The sequence below is a fragment of the Procambarus clarkii genome, chromosome 6 (assembly GCF_040958095.1).
Source record: "Procambarus clarkii isolate CNS0578487 chromosome 6, FALCON_Pclarkii_2.0, whole genome shotgun sequence".
Taxonomy (NCBI): domain Eukaryota; kingdom Metazoa; phylum Arthropoda; class Malacostraca; order Decapoda; family Cambaridae; genus Procambarus; species Procambarus clarkii.
The window spans coordinates 37866522-37878316 of record NC_091155.1 but is presented as its reverse complement, the minus strand read 5'-3'; the positions used below and the strand labels follow the sequence as shown (position 1 = coordinate 37878316).

The window sequence follows — 11795 nt, the reverse complement described above, 5'->3', positions numbered from 1 at the left end:
GCGGGGAGTTTTCCCTCCGTGAGAGAAAGTAGAGAGAAGGGAGAGAGGGATGGAGGGGGTGGTAGGGGGGTGAGGGAGAGTGGTAGGGAGAGTGAGGGAGAGTGAGGGAGAGTGGAGGGCATCAGTGAGGTGTCTGGAGGTGGAGGGAGTAGTCGTCTTCCTCTGGTCTCCGCCCCGCCCCACGAGGCGCCATATATACCTCTCAAGACTTCTCTAAGACGTTTGCGGGTTATTCATGCCCGTGCCGCCTCTTGCGTGGCTTAATCTTATTCACTCTCAAGACGGCGTCATAATAGCCTATACGGGATGACTCAGAGTTGATATATCTCCAATTGAAGTGACGTTGTTGTTATAGATTCAGCTGCTGGGAAGAAAAAGTTGCAAGTAGCACGGGCTATGGTGATCCCGTAGTGGACTTACCTGGCACAGGAGCGGGGCTGTAAGTCCTTGAAGTGACGGTAGTTCATATATATTCCTGGAAAACTACATAATTACATACTTATTTGTGTAATTTATCGTAAATTTACCATATATCTGATTGTTTAATGAAGCCAAATATAGTGGAGTGAGTTTGTTGTTATAGATTCAGCTACTCGGAACAAGTTCCAAGTAGCACGGGCTATGGTGAGCCCGTAACTTGCCTGGCACAGGAGCAGAGGAAGTAGCACGGGCTAATGGTGAGCCCGTAACTTGCCTGGCACAGGAGCAGAGGAAGTAGCACGGGCTATGGTGAGCCCGTAACTTGCCTGGCACAGGAGCGGAGGAAGTAGCACAGGCTATGGTGAGCCCGTAACTTGCCTGGCACAGGAGCGGAGGAAGTAGCACGGGCTATGGTCAGCCCGTAGTGGACTTACCTGGCATAGGAGCGGTGTTCCCCTGGAGTGAGACAGTAATGTGTTTGTAACTGACAAATGAATACGGATAATAATATATTGAGGTGTTAAACGTTGACAAAAGTTCACGAAATGTTTGGCAGCAGCTCCCAAGTGGACCTTCACCAAGACAGGTAATCTAACCTAACCTAACCTAACCTAACCTTCACCAAGACAGGTAATTATTGCCTTATCTCACAACTTATTACCTGAAATATTGACTTGTCTTGACACCATGTGACTAGTTGTATTATATTTAAGGATATTTATCATAATATACCCAGTGGGCACTTCATGCAGGTCGGCGTTCAATCCCCCGACCGTCTATAAGTGGTTGGGCACCATTCCTTTCCCCCGTCCCACCCCAAATCCTTATCCTGAACCCATTCCAAGTGCTATATAGTCGTAATGGCTCAGTGCTTTCCCATGATAGGTCCCTCCCTCTCTTATATCCCAAGAGTAACGTTGATTTAAGGCTGTAGCAGCTTAAGGGTTAAGAGTCCCGGCAGTACAGTTGGGTTTGTTCTCGCCTCACAATCGGGAATTCCTGGTTCGAATCCTGGGTAGGACAGAAATGGTTGGGTACGTTGCCTATCACCTAATGCCGCTGTTCACCTAGCAGTAATTGGCTTGTTACTACTTAGTGGAGGGGGAGGGGAGGGGAGGCATTCTGGACATAAACTTAACATAAATTCGGGTAAACATATATACAGGCTGCCTGTCCCTGCTTGACAGGGTTCTGGGTCCCCCGGACAAAATGGATAAGGCACAGGGAAAAGCTTTGACAAGCCGGCGGCTTGTCAAAACCCCCAGGTCGAATTACCGACCTAACCAAGGATGCAAGCCACAACAGTTGAAGAAATCCACAAGGGCCGTGACGAGGGTTCGAACCTACGTCCGAGAGCATCCCAGACGCTGCCTTAATCGACTGAGCTACGACATGGTCAAAAGAATTGCAACCAGAGGTTCTACTGCCCCTTACTTTGATTTGTTCACTTGATGCATCACGCTATCGTGATTTCTGTGTTCCACAACAGTTGCTTAACTCCAGGGGGGTACCTATGTAGTGCCTAGGTGAGCAGAGGCATTAGGTGAAACGAAACTTGCCCAACTCTTTCTGTCCCGATTGAGAGTCCAGAAGGAACCCAACGGAATTAACGGAATTAGATATCGTGCCCACTGGGAATACGTCAAGAGGTGGCTATATTATAGCCACTTCTTATATCATGATATCATAGCCATTATGATATCATACCCATTGATATCATAATTTATGGGTATGATATCATATAAGATATCATACCGCGTAATGATATCATATATGATATATATGATATCGTATATCATATATGATATCATAATGATATATATGATATCGTATATCATATATGATATCATAATGATATATATGATATCGTATATCATATATGATATCATAATGATATATATTGTGTAATGGGTATGATATCATATGATATACCCATTACACAAGACGGCTTTCCATATTAGCTTGTCCTAGCAACCTTCGAGTAGGCTATGAAAAAAAATTAAATAAAAAAAGGCTTACAATAGGGTACACAGGGTCCAATAGGGTACAATAGGGTATAGGGTATACACGTATACTCCTGTATACCCTATAGGGTATAATAGGATAATCCTTTAATATCTTCAAAGTTAAAAACGGCTCCAGGTATTTCATACCATTTTCTATCAATGACAGCCAGATTCACGAAGCAGTTACGCAAGCACTTACGAACCTGGGGGCCAGATTCACGAAGCAGTTCCGCAAGCACTTACGAACCTGGGGGCCAGATTCACGAAGCAGTTACGCAAGCACTTACGAACCTGGGGGCCAGATTCACGAAACAGTTACCCAAGCACTTACGAACCTGGGGCCAGATTCACGAAGCAGTTACGCAAGCACTTACGAACCTGGGGGCCAGATTCACGAAACAGTTACCCAAGCACTTACGAACCTGGGGCCAGATTCACGAAACAGTTACCCAAGCACTTACGAACCTGGGGCCAGATTCACGAAGCAGTTACGCAAGCACTTACGAACCTGTTCATCTTTTCTCAATCTTTGGCGGCTTTGTTTACAATTATTAAACAGTTAATGAGCTCCGAAGCACCAGGAGGCTGTTTATAACAATAACAACAGTTGATTGGCAAGTTTTCATGCTTGTAAACTGTTTAATAAATGTAACCAAAGCCGTCAAAGATTGAGGAAAGATGTTCACGTTCGTAAGTGCTTGCGTAACTGCTTCGTGAATCTGGCCCCCAGGTTCGTAAGTGCTTGCGGAACTGCTTCGTGAATCTGGCCCCCAGGTTCGTAAGTGCTTGCGTAACTGCTTCGTGAATCTGGCCCCCAGGTTCGTAAGTGCTTGGGTAACTGTTTCGTGAATCTGGCCCCAGGTTTGTAGGTGCTTGGGTAACTGCTTCGTGAATCTGGCCCCAGGTTTGTAGGTGCTTGGGTAACTGCTTCGTGAATCTGGCGCCCCGGTTTACACTGTTATTGGGGATACACTTATATGACTGGGCTTTACTTATATCATCCCGTCCCTCGACTCAAGTCCATTCCTTCCAGCGGTCGACCCCACAGACGCATTCATAAACTTTTCCATGCTGTTTAGTTCAAAACTGGAACCTTACTCAAATATAAATTAATAATATATTAGCATATTGTGTATATATAGACATAGGTTAGGTTAGGTGTTTAGGTTCTGTTGGCGATTATTTGTAGTACGTGGCTGAAGCATTTACAGCGTTGGGGTTCGAACACAAGTCGTCAGTGTTCGGATAGTTGTGAGTCGTGCAGCCCGTCCTCCAAACAAAGATCCAAAAGTGATTCCATGCACCCGCCAAACCCCCTGTTTATGAATGAAAAGCGGTTTACACACGACTCACAACTGCTGACGTTCGAACATATCCGGAACAAGTGCTTCACTGACGAATTTTGTTCGAACCTCAACGCTGTAAATGCTTCATCCACGTACTACAAATAATCGCCAACAGAACCTAAACACCTAACCTAACCTATGCCTATATATACACAATATGTTAATATATTATAATATTAATTTATACTTGAGAAAATTCCAGTTTTGAATGAACAGCATGTTAAAATTTATGAATGCGTCTGTGGGGTTGACCGCTGGATGTAATGGACTTGAGTCGAGGACGGGTTGGAGTCGTGTGTAAACTGTGTTTCATCCATAAACAGCTGTTGGGGGTTGGCGGGTGGGTGGAATGGTCTTTCCAAGGGACTCTGAACTCCATAATTCATTTAGCTAATCATGTTTGATTAGTCAAGACAGCCTAATGTATATTACTGTATTATATCGACCAAGAACCTGAAGCATTTGAATAGAATACAAAATTATGATACAGTATATTGTATTTCCGAGAAGACCAGGAAGAGGAAGTGATTGTATTATTCAGTATGCGCTTCGGACTCGTAGTCCTGAGGTTCCGGGTTCGATCCCCCGGTAGAGGCGGAGACAAATTGGCAAAATGTTTCTTTCACCCTGATGCCCCTGTTCACCTAGCAGTAAATAGGTACCTGGGAGTTAGACAGCTGCTACGGGCTGCTTTCTCTGTGTAATTACCTAAGTGTAATTACCTAAGTGTAGTTACAGGATGAGAGCTACGCTCGTGGTGTCCCGTCTTCCCAGCACTCTTTGTCATATAACGCTTTGAAACTACTGACGGTCTTGGCCTCCACCACCTTCTCACCTAACTTGTTCCAACCGTCTACCACTCTGTTTGTGAAAGTGAATTTTCTTATATTTCTTCGGCATCTGTGTTTAGCTAGTTTATATCTATGACCTCTTGTTCTTAAAGTTCCAGGTCTCAGGAAGTCTTCCCTACCGATTTTATCAATTCCTGTTACTATTTTGTATGTAGTGATCATATCACCTCTTTTTCTTCTGTCTTCTAGTTTTGGCATATTTAATGCTTCTAACCTCTCCTCGTAGCTCTTGCCCTTCAGTTCTGGGAGCCACTTAGTAGCATGTCTTTGCACCTTTTCCAGTTTGTTGATGTGCTTCTTAAGATATGGGCACTACACAACAGCTGCATATTCTAGCTTTGGCCTAACAAAAGTCGTGAACAATTTCTTTAGTATATCGCCATCCATGTATTTAAATGCAATTCTGAAGTTAGAAAGTGTGGCATAGGCTCCTCGCACAATATTCTTTATGTGGTCCTCAGGTGATAGTTTTCTATCTAGAACCACCCCTAGATCTCTTTCTTTATCAGAATTCTTTAAAGATTTCTCACATAATATATAGGTTGTGTGGGGTCTATGTTCTCCTATAGAACATAGACCATGATGTGTGTGTGTGTGTGTGTGTGTGTGTGTGTGTGTGTGTGTGTGTGGTGAAACAAAATCAGTTGATTGATTGACTGTTGCGAGGCGGGCCCAAAGAGCCAGAGCTCAACCCCCGGCAAACACAACTAGGTGAGTACACCATAGGTTGTGTAGATCATTGACCTAAACTACTAAGTGTAATTGGGTCCTTCAACTCCATTTCCCAACTGGAATTAAGGAAATTCCAAGGGGGGGAATATATAGGGGATATGAGATTGATAATCAACAGCAGTGTTTACACCCTAGTGGAGGGTGTGGCCGTCCACACCTGCGCCACACCTGCGCCACACTAGCGCCACACTAGCGCCACACCATGAGCCAGCGTGAGCCACACTAGCGCCACACCAGGAGCCAGCGTGAGCCACAGCCTACTCAGCCACACCCAAGAATAGTGCGGGGAACACGCTATGCAGGAAAGCCAAGCCTAAATTAGTGTGTTATCTCACTACCTTGGCAGCGGGAGCCTTGCCCCCCTTATCCAACCAATAGCTACACACGCAATGGTGGATGTTATATCTGCTGGGGTGGGGTTCTGGGGGTTCTAGGGGGCCCTCGACGGTGAATGGTAGACATTATACATGCTGGGGTGGGGTTCTAGGGGCCCTCGACGGTGAATGGTAGACATTATACATGCTGGGGTGGGGTTCTGGGAGATCTAGAGGGCCCTCGACGGTGAATGGTAGACATTATACATGCTGGGGTGGGGTTCTGGGGGTTCTAGAGGGCCCTCGACGGTGAATGGTAGACATTATACATGCTGGGGTGGGGTTCTGGGAGATCTAGGGGCCCTCGACGGTGAATGGTGGACATTATACATGCTGGGGTGGGGTTCTGGGGGTTCTAGGGGGCCCTCGACGGTGAATGGTAGACATTATACATGCTGGGGTGGGGTTCTGGGGGTTCTAGGGGCCCTCGACGGTGAATGGTAGACATTATACATGCTGGGGTGGGGTTCTGGGAGATCTAGAGGGCCCTCGACGGTGAATGGTAGACATTATACATGCTGGGGTGGGGTTCTGGGGGTTCTAGAGGGCCCTCGACGGTGAATGGTAGACATTATACATGCTGGGGTGGGGTTCTGGGAGATCTAGGGGCCCTCGACGGTGAATGGTGGACATTATACATGCTGGGGTGGGGTTCTGGGGGTTCTAGGGGGCCCTCGACGGTGAATGGTAGACATTATACATGCTGGGGTGGGGTTCTGGGGGTTCTAGGGGGCCCTCGACGGTGATTGGTAGACATTATACATGCTGGGGTGGGGTTCTGGGGGTTCTAGGGGGCCCTCGACGGTGACTGGTGGACATTATACATGCTGGGGTGGGGTTCTGGGGGTTCTAGGGGGCCTCGACGGTAGGGAACACAGGGAGATTAGGGCCCCTAAGGTATACTCACCCTACGAGCCCTCACAGGAGCAGAAGCGATCGGGCCCCCACAGTATAGGGCGTGGTGCTACGGCCAAGATATTTTTAACCAGTCAGAAGTCTGGTTCAGACGACCATTTACACTCAAGACAAAACACTCCATCTTTGTCTCATCTTCTTAGTCTCTTATGCTTAACCCGTCTTAATGCTGTGCACTGAGTTTAAACTTAATTATTAGTGTTTTACCCAAGTGCTTTGATGTAGTATAATGAGTGTTTGTGGCATCTTGTGTGGTTCTTGTTTGGTGTCTTGAAGCACCGTGCTGTCTGTCTTCCCCCTCTCCTTCGCTGCCTCTTGTGTGTGACTCTGTCTGTCTTCAGATATGTTATATTATGTGTGGTCGTCCTTGTCTGCCCTGGCATGAGGTCGCTGCTTATCCTCCAGTAGTTGGCTATCGTCTTCAGGCATGGGCAGGACCCCAGCACTAAGCTTCCTGGGGTCTACTGGGGTCTTCTGTGGTCTTCTGGGGTCAGCTGGGGTCTCCTGGGGTCTTCTGGGGTCAGCTGGGGTCTCCTGGGGTCTTCTGGGGTCAGCTAGGGTCTCCTGGGGTCTTCTGGGGTCTTCTGGGATCTTCTGGGGTCTTCTGGGGTCAGCTGGGGTCTCCTGGGGTCTTCTGGGGTCAGCTAGGGTCTCCTGGGGTCTTCTGGAGTCTTCTGGGGTCAGCTAGGGTCTCCTGGGGTCTTCTGGGGTCAGCTAGGGTCTCCTGGGGTCTTCTGGAGTCTTCTGGGGTCAGCTAGGGTCTCCTGGGGTCTTCTGGGGTCAGCTAGGGTCTCCTGGGGTCTTCTGGGTTCTTCTGGGGTCAGCTGGGGTCTCCTGGGGTCTTCTGGGGTCAGCTGGGGTCTCCTGGGATCTTCTGGGGTCTTCTGGGGTCAGCTGGGGTCTCCTGGGGTCTTCTGGGGTCAGCTGGGGTCTTCTGGGGTCTTCTGGGGTCAGCTGGGGTCTCCTGGGGTCTTCTGGGGTCAGCTGGGGTCTCCTGGGATCTTCTGGGGTCTTCTGGGGTCTCCTGTGGTCTTCTGGGGTCAGCTGGGGTCTCCTGGGATCTTCTGGGGTCTCCTGGGGTCTTCTGGGGTCAGCTGGGGTCTCCTGGGGTCTTCTGGGGTCAGCTAGGGTCTCCTGGGATCTTCTGGGGTCTTCTGGGGTCAGCTGGGGTCTCTTGGGGTCTTCTGGGGTCAGCTGGGGTCTTCTGGGGTCTTCTGGGGTCAGCTGGGGTCTCCTGGGGTCAGCTGGGGTCTCCTGGGGTCTTCTGGGGTCAGCTGGGGTCTCCTGGGGTCTTCTGAGGTCAGCTGGGGTCTCCTGGGGTCAGCTGGGGTCAGCTGGGGTCTCCTGGGGTCTTCTGGGGTCAGCTGGGGTCTCCTGGGGTCAGCTGGGGTCTTCTGGGGTCAGCTGGGGTCTCCTGGGGTCAGCTGGGGTCTCCTGGGGTCAGCTGGGGTCAGCTGGGGTCTCCTGGGGTCTTCTGGGGTCAGCTGGGGTCTCCTGGAGTCTTCTGGGGTCAGCTGGGGTCTTCTGGGGTCAGCTGGGGTCTCCTGGGGTCTTCTGGGGTCAGCTGGGGTCTCCTGGGGTCTTCTGGGGTCAGCTGGGGTCTTCTGGGGTCAGCTGGGGTCTCCTGGGGTCTTCTGGGGTCTTCTGGGGTCTCCTGGGATCTTCTGGGGTTAGCTGGGGGTCTCCTGGGATCTTCTGGGGTCTTCTGGGGTCTCCTGGGGTCTCCTGGGGTCTTCTGGGGTCTTCTGGGGTCTCCTGGGATCTTCTGGGGTCTGCTGGGGTAAGCTGGGGTCTCCTGGGATCTTCTGGGGTCTTCTGGGGTCTTCTGGGGTCTCCTGGGGTCTTCTGGGGTCTTCTGGGGTCTCCTGGGGTCTTCTGGGGTCTCCTGGGGTCTCCTGGGGGTGTCGAGCGCCCACTGCTGCCAGAAAAAGTACCTTTTTACCTTAAAACATTATGAAAGAGACAGAGAAAGTAGAATATTGACAGTAGAAAGGTGTAGAATATGGGCTTGAGCCGGTGGCTGAGCGGACAGAACACTGGACGCGTGATCCTGTGGTCCCGGGTTCGATCCCGGGCGCCGGCGAGAAACAATGGGCAGAGTTTCTTTCACCCTATGCCCCTGTTACCTAGCAGTAAATAGGTATCTGGGTGTTAGTCAGCTGTCACAGGCTGCTTCCTGGGGGTGGAGGCCTGGTCGAGGACCGGGCCGCGGGGACACTAAGCCCCGAAATCATCTCAAGATAACCTCAAGAAGATGACTGTAGCAATGTTTCTGAAACACGATTGTAACAATCTTGCTGAAAATACAATCCCCAAGTTACAATACGGAACAATGAATCAAAGTGTCATTGTTCATGACAGTGTCATTGTTCATGACAGTGTCATTGTTCATGACAGTGTTATTGTTCATGACAGTGTCATTGTTCATGACAGTGTCATTGTTCATGACAGTGTCATTGTTCATGACAGTGTCATTGTTCATGACAGTGTCATTGTTCATGACAGTGTCATTGTTCATGACAGTGTCATTGTTCATGACAGTGTTATTGTTCATGACAGTGTCATTGTTCATGACAGTGTCATTGTTCATGACAGTGTCATTGTTCATGACAGTGTCATTGTTCATGACAGTGTCATTGTTCATGACAGTGTCATTGTTCATGACAGTGTCATTGTTCATGACAGTGTTATTGTTCATGACAGTGTCATTGTTCATGACAGTGTCATTGTTCATGACAGTGTCATTGTTCATGACAGTGTCATTGTTCATGACAGTGTCATTGTTCATGACAGTGTCATTGTTCATGACAGTGTCATTGTTCATGACAGTGTCATTGTTCATGACAGTGTCATTGTAAAGTGTGATTAGTTTACAGTTAGAAAACCTTTGAGTTTACATCAGTTGAGGGAATACTGAACTTTGAGGATACCAAGGAACATCAGGGGATTGAATCCACTTGAGTTCCAAACGTTATCTTGAGATGATTTCGGGGCTTTAGTGTCCCCGCGGCCCGGTCCTCGACCAGGCCTCCACCCGCAGGAAGCAGCCCGTGACAGCTGACTAACACCCAGGTACCTATTTTACTGCTAGGTAACAGGGGGCATAGGGTGAAAGAAACTCTGCCCATTGTTTCTCGCCGGCGCCTGGGATCGAACCCGGGACCACAGGATCACAAGTCCAGCGTGCTGTTTAATAAATGCACGAGTTAATGAACAAATCTACAAGGGCCGTGACGAGGATTCGAACCTGCGTCCGAGAGCCTGCATGAGTTAATGTTTGGTGATTGTTAGGGCAGTGGCTAGCGGAGCCGTCTCGCTACCAATTAGATCCGGGATCGATTCCCTGATTGGACGAGACGTTTGGGCACGTTTACGTGTACCTGATGCTTCTGTTCACTAGAGGTAACTAGGTACCCTAGGAGTTAGTTGACAGTTATGGGAGGCATTGTGAGGCAGGCCAGTGGTTGGTCAGGTCTCAATAAGCCCAACTGGCTTCGTCTCAGCAACAATGGCGCGCTAAATTAGAGGAGCAATGGTAGGTAGGGGGGGGGGGGAACTCGGCTAGTTGTACTTGCGGGGGTTGAGCTCTGGCTCTTTGGTCCCGCCTCTTAACTGTCAATCAACTGGTGTACAGGTTCCTGAGCCTATCGGGCTCTATCATATCTACATTATAAACTGTGTATGGAGTCAGCCTCCACCACATCACTGCCTAATGCATTCCACCTGTTAACTACTCCCACACTGAACAAGGTCTTTCTAACGTCTCTGTGGCTCATGTGGGTACTCAGTCTCCACCTGTGTCCCCTTGTTCGTGTCCCACCCGTGTTGAATAGGTCATCCTTGCTTACCCGGTCGATTCCTCTGAGGATTTTGTAGGTTGTGATCATGTCCCCCCTTACTCTTCTGTCTTCCAGTGTCGTAAGGTGCATTTCCCGCAGCCTTTCCTCGTAACTCATGCCTCTTAGTTCTGGGACTAGTCTAGTGGCATACCTTTGAACTTTTTCCAGCTTCGTCTTGTGCTTGACAAGGTACGGGCTCCATGCTGGGGCTGCATACTCCAGGATTGGTCTTACATATGTGGTGTACAAGATTCTGAATGATTCCTTACACAGGTTCCTGAACGCTGTTCTGATGTTAGCCAGCCGTATTTGTTTCCGCCTCCGCCGGGGATCGAACCCGGACCCTTAGGACTACGAATCCCGAGCGCTGTTCACTCAGCCGTCAGGCCCCCGTAATATGTGTGTACACACCTATTTGTGCCTGCAGAATCGAGCTCTAGCTCACGAACTCTGCTTTTGTAGCCACTAGTTGCCAAATGCAAAATTTCCTTCTTTTCCACACTGTCAATTGCTCTAAGTATTTTATACGTCTGGAGCATGTCCTCCCCTCTCTTTCCGTGCGCGTATGCATGCGTGTGCTTACGCGAGCACATTTTAGATTGTTGTCTAATACAGTGACTCCCAATTTTAATTAAGTCTATCATATGAGCTTTTAAAACATTGCATAAAGTTGGCTGCTATTCTGGGTAGCAAAAAAAAAGGAGGCCTGGTCGAGGACCGGGCCGCGGGGACGCTAAGCCCCGAAATCATCTCAAGATAACCTCCCGTGTCTCCATTGTGTCCAGTCCTCCCAGGCCACCATTGTGTCGTGTCCTCCCAGGCCACCATTGTGTCGTGTCCTCCCAGGCCACCATTGTGTCGTGTCCTCCCAGGCCACCATTGTGTCGTGTCCTCCCAGGCCACCATTGTGTCCAGTCCTCCCAGGCCACCATTGTGTCGTGTCCTCCCAGGCCACCATTGTGTCGTGTCCTCCCAGGCCACCATTGTGTCGTGTCCTCCCAGGCCACCATTGTGTCCAGTCCTCCCAGGCCACCATTGTGTCGTGTCCTCCCAGGCCACCATTGTGTCGTGTCCTCCCAGGCCACCATTGTGTCCAGTCCTCCCAGGCCACCATTGTGTCGTGTCCTCCCAGGCCACCATTGTGTCGTGTCCTCCCAGGCCACCATTGTGTCGTGTCCTCCCAGGCCACCATTGTGTCGTGTCCTCCCAGGCCACCATTGTGTCCAGTCCTCCCAGGCCACCATTGTGTCGTGTCCTCCCAGGCCACCATTGTGTCCAGTCCTCCCAGGCCACCATTGTGTCCAGTCCTCCC

At 49.6% G+C, this 11795-nt stretch overlaps 2 protein-coding genes across 2 annotated transcripts in view; one reads left to right on the top strand and one right to left on the bottom strand.

Moving 5' to 3' along the window:
* Positions 1 to 94: 94 nt before the first annotated feature.
* The window catches only part of LOC123754096 (serine-rich adhesin for platelets), a 61938-nt gene continuing 50237 nt past the window's right edge, over positions 95 to 11795 (top strand). The window contains 1 exon segment of the mRNA XM_069308362.1: positions 95 to 1006. The gene's annotated coding sequence lies outside the window, so the exon portion shown is untranslated.
* Positions 8155 to 9486, bottom strand: LOC138356057 (5'-AMP-activated serine/threonine-protein kinase catalytic subunit alpha-like). The gene is made up of 2 exons (XM_069311646.1): positions 8971 to 9486; positions 8155 to 8562 (listed from the first exon to the last, which is right to left on the bottom strand). The coding sequence occupies exons 1-2, from the start codon at positions 9484 to 9486 to the stop codon at positions 8155 to 8157; spliced, it is 924 nt and encodes a 307-aa protein (XP_069167747.1).

Coding starts and splice junctions, on each gene's coding strand:
- LOC138356057 (XM_069311646.1), bottom strand. CDS start 9,486: ATGAACAATGACACTGTCATGAACAATGACACTGTCATGAACAATGAC. Junction 8,563..8,970: donor ACACTTTGATTCATTGTTCC/GTATTGTAACTT, acceptor TTTTTCTGGCAG/CAGTGGGCGCTCGACACCCC.